At 42.4% G+C, this 18,582-nt stretch overlaps 1 protein-coding gene across 2 annotated transcripts in view; it reads right to left on the bottom strand.

Annotated features, from left to right (window-relative positions):
- Positions 1-17,909, bottom strand: part of LUC7L (LUC7 like) — a 36,306-nt gene extending 18,397 nt beyond the window's left edge. The window contains exons 1-3 of one of the 2 annotated variants that reach the window (XM_065892073.1): positions 17,900-17,909; positions 10,274-10,368; positions 6,147-6,245 (exon numbers count right to left, since the gene is read on the bottom strand). In XM_065892073.1, the coding sequence (XP_065748145.1) occupies positions 6,147-6,242 (96 nt within the window). In that variant the 5' untranslated portion in view covers positions 6,243-6,245; positions 10,274-10,368; positions 17,900-17,909. Of the gene's footprint in view, positions 1-6,146; positions 6,246-10,273; positions 10,369-12,238; positions 12,438-17,899 lie in introns of those variants that run through there. The other variant, XM_065892072.1, reaches the window with a different exon arrangement.
- Between the last annotated feature and the right edge of the window lie 673 nt (positions 17,910-18,582).

Here is an 18,582-nt window from a genome sequence, read left to right as displayed (position 1 = left end):
AAAAAGCCAATGGCAACACTGAAATATTTACAGATGAGATGACAGGATGTGTGAGGTTTGTTTTGAGATTTGTGAGAAGTGGGTACACAAAGATGAAACACAGTTGGTCCTGAGCTGATCATTCCTGAGGCTGAGTGATGGGTACATGGAGATTCATTATACTGTTACACCTCCTTTTGATGTATGAGATTCTCCATGGTAAAACAAACCAAAAAACAAACAAAAAACCCTGACCATCCAAGGTCAGCCTGTGGCATTTGAGCAGCAAGCTGTTGCCTCCTTCCACCTTAAAGCTGTGGTAAGGGACTGCCTCCAGGGAGCGGGAGGGGCACAGGGAAAGGGGGCTTTTGGCGTTTTCAATGATAGTCAATGAATTCTGATTCAGCCACACGCTTCCAAGGAGAGCACACAGAAATCTTCAGTATACACAATTTTATCTTTGTCTTTCTCATGATTTCCTAAGGAATTTTAAGTCATTGAACAGGTGTCACAACGTTTCAAGGGCACAGTCTACCATTTGAGTGCATCATAATTTGCTCATTCATCATTAAGCCTTTTTTGTTGCATCCAACTTTTCAATCTTGTAAACAATGCTAGCTACCACAAACATCTTTGTGTACCAGTGTTTGCCTGTGTTTTCAATCACAGTTGACCCTTGAACAATGAGGGGGTTAGCGATGGATCATGTAGTACTGTAGTATGTATTTATTGAAAAAAAAATCCGTATGTAAGTGGACCCAACACAGTTCAAACCTGTGTTGTTTAAGAGGCCACTGTACTTCCTTAAGATAAGAGATTTGTAGAAGTAAGTTACAAGGTAGAAATACCTTTAAATTTTCATTTCTGCCTACTATTTTAGCAACCTGACTGGACCTAATAACTTTTCACGACTTAGCATAATTTGGAATTCCCCGGCGGTCCAGTGGTTAGGACTCCGTGGTTCCACTACAGGGTGCGCTGGTTCCACCCCTAGTTGGGGAATTAAGATCCTGAACACCATGAGTCAAAAAAGAAAAAAAAGAAAAGAAAGCATAATTCTTTCTCCTCCCCTAAGAAATAGTCACTTAAGAGCTTGGTATATACCTTTTAAAATTGTATCAAAACGCATATAAAAGCAAACAATTTTTACTCCATTTAGGAGTTTTTCAAGCTTTTTTCATTTTTCACATCAATACACGCATTTTCTGTATCTATAGCTGTGTTTCACTGTATTTTAACACAACTATAACCATTCCACAATGAATACACATTTGCATTTTTTCACTTTTCACTAATCCAAAATGATGCAATAAACATCTTAAGTCTTCTCATACATAGGCAATTATTATTCTAGGACAATTTCTTACAAATTGCTGAGAGGGGACTCAAAGTCTATAAATATCTGAAAGTAGTATAAAGGGCTGATGACCTCTTATAAAAGATTTACCGAGGGACTTCCCTGGTGACGCAATGGTTAAGAATCCACCTGCCAATGCAGGGGACACAGGTTCAAGCCCTGGCCTGGAAAGATCCCACATGCGGTGGAGAAACTAAGCCCGTGCACCACAACTACTGAGCCTGCGAGCCACAGCTACTGAAGTCCATGCACCTAGAGCTCGTGCTCCGCAACAAGAGAAGCCACTGCAATGAGAAGTCCACACACCACAACAAAGAGTAGCCCCTGCTCACTGCAACTAGAGAAAGCCCACACGCAGCAACGAAGACCCAACGCAGTCAAAAATAAATTAAAAAAAAAACCTTGTATGATAAACATGGCTTAAAATATAATTCAAATGCCTGTTACATTAATAATATATTTAATTTTTTCAATATGAAGACAAAATAAATGCTGTACTTTTTTTGTCAGCTGTCTTTCTAACACAACCTAGATAAAAATAGCTCCTAAATATCCCTGACTGATCTGCTAAACGGAATGATTCCTCTCCCAGCATCACTTGGTGCTGCTTGCATTAATTCTGGCATCAATCTTATTATACTTTCAGAGACTTTGGAGATAAATGTTTGGCTCACCTCACAGATTCACTGTCAACAGTGAAGATATTCTACCAAAACACTTGGTGAGATACATAAATACAAGTTATTAAGAAAAATCAGAACAAGTCATGATTTAGCGATGGTTCACAACTTGTGAAAACAAAACCTGTGTCCATCTTCCAACAGCGATGACTACACTGTAGTCTCTCCAGAAACCAACCTCAACATGGGAGCTGCTGGTCCCACGCCTGGGAACTGAACAGTCCACAGGCTACGTACGTGGCAGGCTAGGAGCCTAGCACCAACAGCAGGTCATCAGGAGGCAGCAACAGGTCAGTGGTAGCAAGAGTCAGCCCACTGGCCACACCTGGCCGAAAAGCTTCTGAGGTGTTCTGATTTATCAAAATTGCAATTTTGACAAGAAAAATCACAACTAGCCTTTCTGACATATACATATATACATATATATACCTACATACATACATATATATATTTATACATACATACATACATATATATATATCTGTTCATCCTGAATGGCCTATCTTTGAAAGATACAAGTGACCTCTGAAGACAGGTACTGGATGGCTAGTCACATGGAAAGGGAAGACTTTTCACCTGGAATCTGTAACAGTTACGTTTCCTACCAAAGAGATTTAAAAATTGGATTTTTATCAAATTCTTTTAACAAATCTATATTCTGGAAAAGCACTTTATTTTTTCCTTCTAAGTTTATTCTGCATAACTAAGGGGAAAAAAAGTTATTTTATTTTGGTATTTTAAAGTCAGGCCACATTTACCTCTATCAAAGTAACCCATCCCGTGCACCACAACGAAGAGTAGCCCCCGCTCGCCACAACTAAAGAAAGCCCTCACACAGCAACGAAGACCCAACGCAGCCAAAAATAAAATTAAAAAATAAATAAACCCATGCATATCTAAACACTACTGATATATATATATGTTAAAAATTTTAAGGCAGGGTAAATTTTATGGCTTGTGAATTATATCTTAAAGCCATTATTTAAAAAACCTTTTTATGGTAAACTCTCCCTAACACCCAGAGGTACCTGCTTAGCGCTCCACAAAGCACCACTCACTGTGTGGCAGGACCACACCTTACGCAAGTAGCCCCCACTAATAAACAGTTCCAGTACATCCTCCTCTTTTTACTTCAGTCTTTTACTTTCACAAAGAAAGCTGCAATGGGCACCTTTTCTGTGTACCCATTAACACATATCACTAAGATACAGTCCCAGCAGAGTTCTGGAACAAGTGTATACAAGCATTTGACATGCTAAGACCACCTGACAAGACTGCCCTCCCACAAACACAGCTGCTCCAAGTCACCCTTCGTTCTTCAGGACAGGAGGCCTCCTGCGTAGGTTTACAGCACTAGCCATCAAACATTTCAACATGAGCCATCTGTTAGGTCAAATACGATTTTTAAGGAGTTGAAAGAACAGGTGATTACCTCTTTAACAGGAAAAGGTATTCCTGCAAATGGTAAATTTTCACAATACAAAAAGGTCTCGTGACCCACTTGAGCCCTCCAACTAAGACAAGAATGTTCATAATCTCTTGGTTTCTTCTAAAACTACTCGTACATCTAGGTACGTCAATGGGTATAAATGTCCTTCCTTTTTAAAAATCACACTGCAGAAGCCATCGTATCACACTTGCTTTTCCTCTTTATCTTGAAGATAATTTCACAACAACATACACTGAACCACACTGAACTCAATCCTCTTTCCATAGCTATACATCATTCCATTGTAAAGAAGAGCAATGACTTAGCCAAGCCCTCACTGAAGAAGCCTACAGTGTTCTGGCTTTCTGCAGCTCTAATGCTGCAGGAATATTCTGGAGCAAATTTATCTTTGTACATATGCAAAAGTATCGGTCAGATATACTCTCAGAACTAGCACTGCTGGGATGTGCTTTCACATCTTCAGATGCTCAATTATCCAGGAGGTGTATCAGGATTACTTAACTCTCCATCTCCTTAGCTATGAGTGAGGGTGAGTATCTGCCATAGGATTAGATGCCTACCAGAAAGTGTCCTTTTCTATCCTTCGCCCATTTTCTATTCAGCTATTGTTACAGTTCTTCTCAATCATGATGAATTCTATACACAAAGGATACTTGCCCTTCGTCATATGTGCTGCGAATATTTTGTCCCAGTTGAATTCTTATTTTATGTATAGGAATTTTTGATATGCTAATATCTTAAGTCCCTACTCAGAAAAATGTATCCATCTTTCCCTTATAGCTTCTAGGCTTTATAACATGTCAAGATGACAGAACAAAATTCTCTTTTGGGGGATCCAACCTGGTTTTTCCCCCAACTAGCTAATCCATAGTTCCTAATAGTGTTCATGGAAAAACTCATCTCCACAGTGGCTGAACACATGCCTTTCATAAAATACTAAATTACCGTATATGTTTCAGTCTTTCTGTAGTCTAAATTTCTTCTATTCATCTATTCTTCAGCATAAATTCATCAGGGCATTTAAAAAGTACACTGACATTCTCATGTAGCAGAAATGCTTAGATTTGTGATCCAAAAAAATTATGTTACTAAAATTGAAAATTTAACCTATACATCTGTGTATCTAACTCTTTCTGATATCCCAAGGTAATGGTCTCTTTACATAAGTGTTTTTCAGGTACTGAAGAATTTAAACTCACAATAAAAAAAACTTTCATCTCCAAGCCCCATCTATTAGTTGAGCTGTTTGTTGCTAAAGGCATTTTTAGTTAATTCAAAGATTCAACGCTGATGTTGAAGACTGTACTTGAAAAAGAAATGATAATTTTAATCACTTTTTAAGATTACTGATTTAAGTAGAATTGACTCTAGCTATAATATATCTCTAAAATGTCCATTGGCAGAAAAAAAAAAAAGTCTTTCCTTGGTTTTGCTTTTCTCTGACTTCCTCCCACCAAGCTCAGTGCCTTCCCAGTCTTCACTGAGGAACCTGAATGGCATCAAACCCCTCACTGACCTCTGGTCCAACCAGGGATGGAGGACTTGGAAAAAGAAAAAACAGAGTGACTCCATGGGAATTCCCTGGCAGTCCAGTGGTTAGGACTCAGCGATTCCACTGCAGGGGACCTGGGTTCAATCTCTGGTCGGGGAACTAAGATCCCACAAGCAACAGAGCACGGCAAAAAAAAAAAATGTAAATAAATAGAATGGAGTGACAATCATGCATTCTCAATGGGGACAGGGATGAAAACTTGTCATGAAGAGTGAAAAAAATCTTAGATATTACAATGGTTAGTGGCCTGGAAAGGATCACATAAACTGATATGCTGGGTATCTGTGGTATCAAAATTTCATGGCGGGGAAGTAGACAAATTATGGGAAAAGGTCTAAAAAAGGCTCCTTTGGGAGGCAAAAATGACAATAAAGTTATGAAATGACATTTTATAACCATTAAATTGCAAAAATTTAATGGTCTGACAATACCAAATGTTAGTGAGGATGTGTACACTGCTATTAGGGCTGTAAACTGATACACATTCTCAAACAGGGAGAAAAAAGAAAAAGACAACATTACAGATCTTTCAAGAATAAACGTGCCTCTCCTACAATCCAGCAATTCCTCTCCTAGGAATATACCCTAGATAAACCGTTGTACACGTGCACCAAGAAGATATTCAATAACATTTATAACACTGTTCATAATAGTTTAAGAATAAAAAATTTAAAAAAGAAACTAGTATCAACCCAATTGTCTATGAACACAAAATGGATAGTTTGGGGAATACTCAAGCAGCAATGAAAACAAACAAACCATACTCAACAAAATATGTAAACTGGAACATAATACTGAAGGAAAAAAGTTATTAAAGATTACCTATGCTATGAAACCATTTTTATAAGACTCAAAGAGAAGAATAAACACAATGTTCAAGGAATCATAAAATACGTAATAAGAAACATTTTTAAAGAAAATGATACATACAAAACATAGAACCAAATAGGGATGATAGACACACAGACACAAATCAGTACTGGCCACGTTCTAGCTCCCAGCCAGAGAGCGGTGGAATGACATCTATTTCATTATTCTGCTTCATAACTTACATAGGTTACATTATTCTTGTTAGTGCCGTATTTGGCTCTTCACAGTAGGGAATAATTAACACAAAATAAAACTTACATCCAATTCAAAAAAGAGGTCCCTTTCTTTACTTGCAATCTCATAATCTGCTCGGAGGGCCAAATCGTGGATTTTGGTACATTCTCCTAAATCCATGCGCTGTGAGAAAGAAACAAAAATTTACACATGAACATCAACCCATTTGTAGGAAGCACTGTGACCTGGTGTTTTAGCTGTCATCAAAATAAACAGTACTTTTTTAGATATTAACTATGATAAGAAAATTTTAAAATAATATGGCTAAGAAGCCTTATTTTCCTTTTATTGATACCGTCATGACTATATGACACTCAGAACAGGTGCATTTAAGTGTAATGATTTATATCTCTTACAGAACCAGAAATAGACTAGTAATGTTTTCATTATTTAGCTTTTGTCAGTTTTATTATTGCATTAGTCACATAAGAAATGTTTATTCGGTGAAAACATGAGGGGTGAGAGGGTGGCAAGGAAGAGGCCAGGAAACAAAAGTATCACTGATAGCAGCAAGTTTCCATGCATTCCTTCTTGCAGCCATGACTACTCAAGATGCTACAGAGACAAAAAGAGGAAAAAGAAAGAACAGAGAAAAACGAGGTTTTGGAAATTACAACATAACCTAACACCTGGCTTTGTGTAGCTCTTTGTATACCAAAGGAAATAAAGCAGAACAGGCTGATTCAGAGCCAAAGCAATTCTCCAAACATTCTCCTAACCTGCTAAATGGCTCTGGACACGTAACTGGGAACACAGACTGGACCATTCACTTGCCCCATTTGAAAACCAAAAGGCTCTTTTAACAAAACAAATTATTTGTGTTACCAGTAAGATTTCGTCTGATGTGCTATTACATGTTGTGAGCACGTACAGAACAATTAGCAGTGCTTATTTCTCATCTAAATCCTAAGTAGAGGATCCTGTACAGGGACACCCCCACCCCCACCCTTGCCTCTGATCATCTAAACAGCAACAGGGACGTTTGGATGCTGAGGGTCAGGCTAATAAGTCAGAGAATGCAAGTTAAGAAAACCCAACAGCCCAATGAGGAGACACCTTGGGAACCCAAGCTGTTGGTCACAAGTACGACTAGCAAACAAAGAATGATGGAGTTCAGGAACTCCTTTAAGCTCAAACTACAAGTGTGTTCAAAACGAGATCAAAAAAATCTTCATGGGTTACAAAACACTCAACATTTTAGTTTTTAGGCACATGAGAGAGGCTCGCCGTGCCTGACTCCTGGGTCCGAGTCTCAGAAAGTGCAGCCATGCTCTTAACAAAATTTCCTTCAGTATCCCAGTGACAGAGCCATGAGGGGACTGTCTAGGCTGGAGTTTATCTTCATTTTGACTGAAGGCTACATGCCAAAGCTCTTTTCTCCTTCATTATGCTTACTCCGAAGTCATGTGTAGTTTACACATGTTGGTTACGTGGGGAATCCAGAGGTAGGGAAACAAGTTCCAAAAGCCAAAGTTGCAGCTAAAATTGCTATCACTGTAAAGCTGACAACTTTTGCTTCCTTCACTCTTTTAAATAGCAAGTATAATTCTTTAAAAATATATAGCTTCCACAAACAAAACTAAGTGCAACAGCTGAAAAATGAGAGATAGCTATCAGAAATTATTTAAAAGCTAACAAAATTCTGTTACTCAAAGAAAAACCACCTCCAGATGAAGCAAGCACTGAAACCGCTGAGTACTATAATTTTGACTGCAAATCAATTTCCATTCTAAAAACTTCAACTGTCAAGAAAATTTCGACATTAGGGAACCACACATAAAGCAAAATTCACCACTATCTTCCTTCAGGTGGGAGCTCTCAAGCTAAAGCAAGTGGAATACAGGCCTGGGGTTCCATGGTTACTCTGGAGGTAGCTTTTCAGCTTTGCCAAGGAGGCAAGGAAGTACTGGCCAATTCCCCTAGCAGCCAAACACCAAGCACAGCTGAAATACCACACTCATAAACTTCTTCCAAAATATTCCAAATGGCTGTCAAATCCAGCATGTCAGACTCCCCCCCCTTTTTTTTTTTTTTTTACTGAACAAACATCTGTGTCCTCTACCCTCCAGTGGTCTCACACTGCAGACAGGGAAGGGCAAATAAAGGCTCCTTCTAGAACCTTCAGGAAACCAAAGTTCTACCACGAGACAAGTTACACTACCTTCCCTCCAGCTATCCCTCCGCTCTTACTAATCAATACATTTTCCCATCAAGCCTCAATAAAACGATTGCTTCCATTCCTCCGTTGTCTCACCCCTACTGACAGGAGACGGTTTTGAGCAAAGATTTGGGTATGGAGCAGCCCTTGGCAAGCTGAGGGATATAACCATTTTCATCTTGCAGCTCTGTTCTAAAGAATTATATTCATTCCAATTTAACACAACACAAACTCTACCTCTCACTTGCCACCTCCACATAGCCCACACCAGTTAAGGCTCAATCTTTACAACACCATCCAAGTTCCCTACCCTCATCTCAACTGACCTCACGACCCCGCACAATTGTTCACAGCACCCTCACACGAACATGGGTCTCCTGGGCTCCCTCCTCCTCAGTCTGAGCTGCCCTGTAACCCACGCGGGACAGAGTGATGCTGAGCAGTACTTGGCCTCTCATCACTGCTCTGGTTCCACGGCCTCTGTCTCCCTCCCCCTGAAGCACACCAGCCCAGAGGCATCTGAGGCACCCCTGCTTCCCTCTGCTCCAGCATCCACCTGGAGCGTTAATCCCCCAAACGCACATGTGTGTTTTTTCTCACCATTCAGGTCTCTGCTCTCATGTTCCTGAGAGGCCTTTCCTTATCACCCTATCCAACAGTCCAGAACCTACTCATTCATTATTTACTGTCTGTCCTGTTCCTCCATTAGATGAGAGTCAAGTTTTTGTCTTATTGGTACCACATCCCCAGTGCCTGGCACACAGTATGTGTCCAACAAATATCTGGCAAATGAACCTATACCTAACACAATAAACATTTGTAGGAAATGCCCTCATTCACCAGCATTCTGGAACAATGCTACATAGGGATCCAATCAAGAAAAATATGGTTGAACTGCTTCACTCTGGTGCATGTCCCTCTATTCCCTTTGACTTCTTCCACTAAGACCTACCAGCAATTCCAGGTTATGATGCCTCATACAGGAGTATCCTACCGCTGACTGCTTATGACCAGTGGAAGCCAGTAGTCTACAGTGATGGCACCCACAACAATCTGGAGCACACAGTAGTTATAATGTTTTCCTATACCAGGTCAACCACTGGCAAAACCCCAGCTAACAAAGGCACAAGGCTTGGCTTTCATTTCCTATTTGCTGTCAGAAGAGCCAGCTTGAGAAGATTCAATACACCTGTGCAGTTTGCCAGACGCTGCTCCCCCAAAATGGTAATAATAAAAGCAACAATTAATTATGAAGAAAACGTTCCCCAGCACATGCACATGTGACCCTTAAAATGAGTAGACATTCCAGGAGGGAGCTGTGAAATCTGAAAATGCCGATGGTGTTTACAAAACTAATTTTCTGTAAGTGGCTGTATCACCGTAGATAATCCACACTCTTTAATCTTCTTAAATCCTACCTAATTTTGAATAAATGCACATTCTGCAAAACTAGCATTTATCTCTTTGCTTCATCTGAAATGAACTTAAAAGTTTCACTTAGAAGTAGAGAGGTCTATACTTATTGGATCATGTATCGATTTCTTGAAAGGGTGGCATAACACAAAATTACAAATCGATGTTAGTCCTGATTTTTCAAAAATCTAAAAATCTGGGGAAGAAACATACCTCGTTAGATCAAAAGTCTAACATGTGTTTAACCTGAAAACAAACCAACCCAGAATATTAGAGCTACAGGCTGACCTGAAGTACACTTTTTGCTAAAGCCAAAGGAGACTAGTATTTGCACTACTTAGCTATGAATACCTCAGTATAAATGACTCTACAAAAACCTGATAACTTTACAAAGAGAACTTTATAGAAGTGAAATATGTCATTATATAAAATTCCACCACACTAACAGAACCTATCACTTGAAGGGCAGTAGGTAATTTCTGCCTGGTAAAGGAAAACAGAATTCAACCTGAAAAACCTTCAGTGCTTACACAGCATCCATGTCTGAGTGTCCTATGACATACCCCCCAAATGTACCTACCGTCCCAGCCAGAATGTCGTGGGGGCAGCAGTCCAGAAGGTGACTCTTGCAGACACGGTCATCTGTAAACTTGACCCTCTGTCTGGTTTCGTCTCCTGAAATTCATGTGTGGTTTTAAATAAGACAATATTATCACATTAAGCACAAAAGCATATCTGGTACAATTCACCTGGATGATTTGCAGACTACCAAATACACTGAAAAGCTGATCTAGAGGTATTTACAACTGGAACGAAATACAGATGATTTTTGATGCTAAATATATCATGAAGAATCACACTTAAAGAGATCTGACTCCGTCATTGTGCCAAGGAAGTCAAGGAGTCAGAAGGAAAATGCTGAGCACCAAACAGCCATTAGCCCCACACATACACGTGGGCAATGAGACACCAAAACCCATGCTAATCAGAGGCGATGAATCACCATGTATGACTTAAAGCTGGTAGTTTCCAACAAAAGCTATTTATTAGTCTAATCATTTTGCTATAGACCAACGTATAGGCAGTATTTTGCCAAAATTATATGAAGAAAGCTTTCTCTCTCTACTACTGACTGATAAATAATCTGAACCTAGTCTACCTATCCCCCTTTAACCCCCACCCTTAAAAAAGACAGTTGGCACCTGAGAGTCACTTTTAACAAGACAATACCAAGAAGAAAAAAAAAAAAAAAGGCAAAAAAGGAACTAGGTTAGTCAATACACACTGTGAGTTCCAACACATACTGTACCCATCTGCATTCTTCAAGACCTCAGCTGCAGAATTTTATGCCCGCTGTTGAAAAGTTTTAAAGGAAAAGTTTTCTTGCCCAACCTGCAGTAAGGAAGTCAGGGGAATGATACATAAAAGTAAAGGCAAAGTGGAATGTGACAAATTTTAAAGCTAATCTGTGTATATGACACAGAGCTGTGTAATACTAAAGGAGGAATATATTTTAGGATTTGCAAGCATCCAGGATTAATGTAGTGTCTTTTTATTGAAAATGTTTTCTTTCTAAACTACACTTTTAAAGTTACTTGTGAAAAAAAGCAAACACTTTTTTGTTATAACAGCTTAGAAATTGGTTGTGACTCACGGCTCGATGAACATGAGGCTTTTCTGCAACTCCCTTGCAGATTGATGTAGGCAGGCAAAGATACACTGAACCTTTATAAATAAAATAGAGGGGCCACAATTGTTCAGTTTGTATGAAATAAAAATATGGGAAGCAATTCAAAAGCAACTCAATATACAAAGAAAGCTAAAAAGCACTTATTCGCCTATGAAATAAAGTGCAAACAATCTGCACAGCCCTGCGAATGTGCCAGTGTGAACTTACAACTTCATTACTTCGGTAGAAAAGAAAACACAAACCACAGCAGGTATATAGTTTTGCAAAGATGCAACCACTTTCTCCTGAGACAACCATCAAGATCTTGCGCTCCTCCCTACAGTACAACCTACCTAACGACTGCCAAGCGCTGGCTAAACAGAGGCTCTCCTGTGTGGCTAGAGGAAAAGGGGGCTGGAAAAGCACGCGGCAGGAACCCACGTTAGAAAAGCTCAATTTACGGCTCCCCTTGCAACGGTACAGAACAAGACGGCCAGGGTTTCCAGGCCATCCGGCTCCCTTGCGCGGAGGAGCTCCGCCAGCCCGCTGCCAGCGCCCAGAGCCCCCGCTGGCTGCAGCCCTTCGCCGACTCCCGGTTCGAGGGGCGGCGGGGGCCGCGGGGGTGGAGGAATCGCAGGAAGGTCAGCGGGGAGGGGGCTGGCGCCCCACCGACGACGCGGGCTCCGAGGGAGGAGCCCGCCGGGGACCCAGCCTGCGGGAAGAGCTCAAACAAAGGCCCGGCGCCCCCAGTCGGCGCGCGGGGGAGGGGAGGACGCCCGCGCAGGCGCAGACGGTCGCGGCCCCCCGCCTCAGGCCGCCCGGCGGCCTCGCCTCGCTCCCGCCCCAGCCCCCGCCTGGCCGGCCACCCCTACTCACCGTCCCGGGCCGTGCCCATGAGCTGGTCTAGCAGGGCCCGCATCTGCGCCTGGGCGGACATGGTGGCCGGAGAGAGCGGCAGGAGCGGCCGCGACGGCTTCTCTCAGACTGCGGCAGCGGCGGCGGCGGGGGCGGCGGCGGCGGCAGCGCGGCGGCAACGAAGAAGGGTCACGTCGGCCTCGAACCCGCTCGGCTTCTTCCCGCCGCGAGGCACGCTGGGAGGAATTGCGTCGGCGCCGGCGCTTGGCCTGATGGGAAATGTAGTTTAGGGGCGGAGCCAGAGTCTCCGATGAACAAGCAAGCTGTGCCAGGGGCGGGGCCAAAGTCCCAACCCTGATTTTAGTGTGGATTCCAAGACTTACGTGCTCCGCTGAGGCTAAACCGCAATAAAGTGAAATAAGTGTAGACAATACAAAACAAAAAAATAGGGCTTCCTTGGTGGCGCAGTGGTTGAGAGTCCTCCTGCCGATGCAGGGACACGGGTTCGTTCCCCGGTCCGGGAAGATCTCACATGCCGCGGAGTGGCTGGGCCAGTGAGCCATGGCCGCTGAGCCTGCGCGTCCAGAGTCTGCTCCGCAATGGGTGTAGGCCACAACAGTGAGAGGCCCGCGTACCGCAAAAAATACAAAACAAGGAAATAAATCCCGTGTTTTCTTTCTAGCCGTGAAACTGGGAATGTATCCTTTAGCTACTCTCAGACTTTTTTTACACCTGTGAAAATGGTGCCTGTCACATGACTTGTGAAAGTTAAATGAAGCTTGGAGTTCCTGTCAGGTTCTGTGACTACTACTTGGTGGTGGTCCCTGAGTTCACAGTCTGCCATCCACCAAGACTGCTCTAGCCCTGGCCACTTCCGAGACTGACAATGAGCCTCTGACACATGCGTACAGCGGACAGTAGGGGACCGTGATTCATACCATTGGAACTGCCCACATATCCAGATGTGTATTTGCTCGTTCCGACTGCAGTGCCCTCACACCCAAAGGTCTGCAGGATGCCTGATTTACTGACATGGAATCCTGCACAACTTTGTCTCATATAAAGAAATCCATTTTATGGTAAAGCAGGTCACTTATTTATTTCTGTGTAGCAAGCTGCTTCAAAACTCAGTGGTGTAGGGCTTCCCTGGTGGCGCAGTGGTTGGGAGTCCACCTGCCGATGCAGGGGACACCGGTTCGTGCCCCGGTCCGGGAAGATCCCACATGCCGCGCAGCGGCTAAGCCCGTGAGCCATGGCCTCTGAGCCTGCACGTCGGAGCCTGTGCTCCACAACGGGAGAAGCCACAACAGTGAGAGGCCCGCGTACCGCAAAAAAAAAAAAAAAAAAAAAAAAAACTCAGTGGTGTAAAACAAAAATGATTTATTATTTCTCATTATTCTGTGGAGTTCAGGCAGGGCTTAGCTGGGCCCCGGGCTCTTTGCTCTAGGTGATTTGGCTTGGTTCACAAAAAACTGGGCTGAGCAAAGATCCAAAAAGGCTACACTGATGATCTGGTCCCTCTGTGGTTCTCCATGTGGCTTCTGTCTCTGTACATGACATCATAACATTCTGAAGTCTAGCCCAGCTTACTACATAGTATGGCAGTTGGCTGCCCCAGGGGAAGGAGTGGAAGCTGTCAGTCCTTTTAAGGCCTAGGCTGAGACCCCCAGAACTCTCCTTCTACCATTACCTATTGGTCAAAGCAAGTCAAAAGGTGGGACTGCCCTGGTAGTCCAGTGGGCAAGACTCCACACTTCCAATGCAGGGGACATGGGTTTGATCCCTGATCAGGGAACTAAGATGCTATATGCCATGCGGCATGGCGCAAAAAAAAAAAAAATCTGTGATTTAGTTAGTAACAATGTACTAATGTTAATTTCTTAGTTTTGACAAATGTATCATAGTTATGTAAGATATGAACCCAAGGAGAAACTTGGGTAAGGGTATATGGGAATGTTTGTACTATTTTTGCAATTTTTCTGTAAATCTAAAATCTTTCCAAAATTAAAATTTATTTTAAAAATAGTATGTAGAAACAAATTCAAACAAGTTATTATCACAATAACTATAAAGAGATTAAATTTATTAGTTAAAAGAGAAAATCAAATAGGATTTCATGAAAATCCATTTTTATGCTATTTAGAAGCAATACACTTGAAATACAAAGACGTGTAAAGGTTGAAAGTAAAAGTGTGGGAAAATATGTAGGCTAACACCAACATAAACAAAGCTGATATAGTTACAGTATAAGGTTTAAAGGAAAAAATATTAAGTATGGAGAAGTCATTGTATTGAAAAGGGTTTTGTTCACAGTAAGATTCAACTATTTTAATCTTGCATGCATCTAATCAAATAGCCTCAAAATATGCAAATCAGGGCTTCCCTGGTGGCGCAGTGGTTGAGAATCCGCCTGCCGATGCAGGGGACACGGGTTCGTGCCCCGGTCCGGGAAGATCCCACATGCCACAGAGCGGCTGGGCCCGTGAGCCATGGCCGCTGAGCCTGCGCCTCCAGAGCCTGTGCTCCGCAACAGGAGAGGCCGCAGCAGTGAGAGGCCCGCGTACCGCAAAAAAAAAAAAAAAAAAATGCAAACCAAAAGATGACAGAACTGCAGGAAAAACAACTACACCATCACAAAAGTGGATTTCAATATACACCTTTTAAAGTGTTTTGACTAACACAACATTGTAAATCAACTATACTTCAATTTTTAAAAAAATGTAGGGGGCTTCCCTGGTGGCGCAGTGGTTAAGAATCTGCTGTCAACACAGGGGACACAGGTTCGAGCCCTGGTCCGGGAAAATGCCACATGCTGCAGAGCAACTAAGCCCGTGCGCCACAACTACTGAGCCTGCGCTCTAGAGCCCGTGAGCCACAACTACTGAGCCCATGCACCACAACTACTGAAGCCTGTGCACCTAGAGTCCGTGCTTCGCAACAAGAGAAGCCACCGCAATGAGAAGCCCGTGCACTGCAACAAAGAGTAGCCCCCACTCGCTGCAACTAGACAAAGCCCGCATGCAGCAACGAAGACCCAATGCAGCCAAAAATAAATAAATGTATTTTTTTTAAAAAAGAAGGAAATGTAGGGAATTCCCTGGCAGTCCAGTGGAGGTACTTTAACTGTAGGGGCCCAGGGTTCAATCCCTGGTCAAGGTACTAAGATCCTGCAAGCTGCGTGGTATGGCACCCCCACCCACCCCCCCAAAAAAAGTAAATGTATAGTCTTAAATGCTTAAAATATTGTTTTAAAGGCAGTAATTTCGTGACCTAACAAGCATTCAACTTGAGTTAGAAAAGGAAAAACACAACATGACTGAATAAAGCAGAAAGGAGATTACTAAAAGAAGACAGAAATCAACATAACAGAAAACAAACATATAATAGAAAGGATCAACTGGGCCAAAAGGTGGTGTTTTGTTTTTCTGAGGTTTTTTTTTTTGGCTGCATTGGGTCTGTTGCTGCGCGCAGACTTTCTCTACTTGAAGCGAGTGGGAGCTACTCTTTGTTACGGTTCACAGGCTTCTCATTGTGGTGGCTTCTCTTGTTGCGGAGCACGGGCTCTAGGGCTCTAGGCGCACAGGCTTTAGTAGCTGTGGCATGCCAGCTCAGTAGTTGTGGCTCACAGGCTTAGTTGCTCCGCGGCATGTGGGATCTTCCCGGACCAGGGATCGAACCGTGTCCCCTGAATTGGCGGGCGGATTCTCAACCACTGTGCCACCAGGGAAGTCCCAAAAGGTGGGGGGGGGGGTTGTTGTTGTTTTTTTGCGGTACGCAGGCCTACTCACTGTTGTGGCCTCTCCCATTGCAGAGCACAGGCTCCGAAAGCGCAGGCTCCGAAAGCGCAGGCTCCGAAAGCGCAGGCTCAGTGGCCATGGCTCACGGGCCCAGCTGCTCCGCGGCATGTGGGATCTTCCCGGACCGGGGCACAAACCTGTGTCCTCTGCATTGGCAGGCGGACTCTCAACCACTGCGCCACCAGGGAAGCCCCAAAAGGTGGTTTTTTGAAGAGACTAACAACATAGACAAACTTCTGGTGAAACTGATGAAAAAAAAAGAGAGAGATAGCACAAAGTAAAGAATAAAATGGGAGTGTAACCACAGAGAGAGAAGAAATTAAAAACTAAGAGAACACTATGAACTTTATGCCACTATATTTGAAGCCTTGTATTAAATGGAAAATTCCTGGAAAAATATAATATTAAAATGGACACAATAATAACAATAAAGTCAGAACTGCCATGTAATTGTTAAATAAACTAAAAGAGTGATTTAAAATCTTTCTCAGGCCCCTTGCAGCAGTTTGTGTGATGGCTGAAAAAGCATCTGAACTGCAAGCAGAGAATGATGATGGCCAGCAGGTTCATGTGATGCCTAGGAGAGACCTTGACAGTCCACAGGAGCAGGTAGGCAGAGGCAGCCAGCATTGGTCCAACCTTCTCACAGTGGGGTCTTGCTGCAGCTCTAGGAAGAGGGGAAAGGAGGCCCCCAGAGAGGAGGAGACTGCTGACCATGGAAAAAACAAATAAAACACTAAGATACACTTAATAAAATTAAGCTCTAACTCTAAATATTACAATGTATGTGAAAGTACAAAGGAAAAAAACACACACTTGTATGCTAGGGAAAATTCTATTTTGCTTTCTCTAAATTTTAATTTTTCTCAAGAGTCAAAAGGTGTTATTGTGCTTCATTTTAAGAACAGCAAGTCAGAAACGTCAAAAATTTAAAGTGTCATCCACCTTGGGGCAAAAACCAGACTTACACTATCAGTCTTTAAAAGCCTTCAGCCTGGATTTCCCCGGTGGCTCAGTGGATAAGACTAAGAAGTCCACATGCCGCAACTGAAAAAAAAAAGAAAAAGAAAAAAAAGATCCCGCATGTCGCAACTAAGAGCCAGCGCAGCCAAAATTCAAAAAAAAAAAAAAAAAATGTTGCTCTCCATCTGGCTCTACAATGATTAGGTGACCAGCCACTGCAGTCGCTGACCTTCAACACACCCTGAAAGAAGTTCAGGGCCAAGATCAGGAATGGGGCCCTCTGTGCTCTGGGAAAACTGGCAGAACAGGCCTTCAGATAGGTAGGTATTTTCATTACAAAACTTTATGAACCCAATTTCTTGCATCTTTTCATACCTAGAAAAGCAGTAAAATAATTAACAGAGACATCTGCCCCTCATGACTAGCAGCAGCCTCTACCAAGATATATGCTTGATTGCATATTACTCCCCTCACCAAAAGCATATACATAATATATACTGACCCCGCCCCGTTCCAAAGTTCAGAGCTCACTGACCGGCTGTCTCTCCTGCTACAGTCCTCAGTAAGCCGCAAATAAAACTGAACTCACAGCTCTCATGTTGTGTGTGTGGCTTGTTGTGTTTTTTTTCAGTTGACATTACCCAGAACGTCACCTCAGTATCTGAAGTTTCCCTCTGTCCCCTCCTCCTCTAATAAGTTGGGGTTTTATGCACCAGCATCAAGGTATTAATAAATCTTATTTAAAAATTTTTCCACAAAGAATGCATCAGGCCCACCTAGTTTTATTGGTGAAAGACTGGTTTTCTACCCAACTTTTTAAAGGAACAGACCATTCTAATCCACAACCCCTTCTGAAAAATATAAAATGATTAAATATTCCCCAATTCATTCTATGGGCCAACAGTGGCCATGGCCCACGGGCCCAGCCGCTCCGCGGCATGTGGGATCCTCCTGGACCGGGGCACAAACCCGTATGCCCTGCATCAGCAGGAGGACTCTCAACCACTGCGCCACCAGGGAAGCCCGAGGCCAATATAATCTTGATAACAAAACTAGACAAGGACAGTAAAATAAAGTGCTGTATAATCCAACCTCACTCATAAACATAGAGCCAAACATTCTAAACAATATCAGCAAATGAAATCCAGGAACATGTAAAAGGATAATAGGCCATGAGCAAATTGGTTTAATCTAGGCATACAAGGATCAGTTATCTTTAGAAAGTTAATAGCATTTACCACATTGAAAGATTAAAGGAGAGAAAAAAAGATTAAAGGAGAAAAACTGTATAACCATCACAGGAGATGCAGAAAAAAAACACTTAATAAAATTCAATGCACATTGATGATGTAGATGAAAAATTAATCAATCAACCTGAGACAGAAATGAAAAATTTTATCCGAGCCAAATTTGAGGACTATAACCCAGGAAGAGCAACTCAGAAAGCTCTGAGAACTGTTCTGCCCATTAGAAGTCAAGGAACAGTTCTTTAAGTTTCTTGAGACAGAGGGCTGTACATCACATATTATTGACAGTTTACATGATCCAGATCTAAGTGTCATTGTGGTAGGTCATGTGGTCCCGTACAAGATCAAGAAAGAATGT

This window comes from Phocoena phocoena, chromosome 15, assembly GCF_963924675.1.
Source record: "Phocoena phocoena chromosome 15, mPhoPho1.1, whole genome shotgun sequence".
Taxonomy (NCBI): Eukaryota; Metazoa; Chordata; class Mammalia; order Artiodactyla; family Phocoenidae; genus Phocoena; species Phocoena phocoena.
The sequence above is the reverse complement of the archived record's forward strand: the minus strand, read 5'-3'. Positions and strand labels throughout refer to the sequence as shown.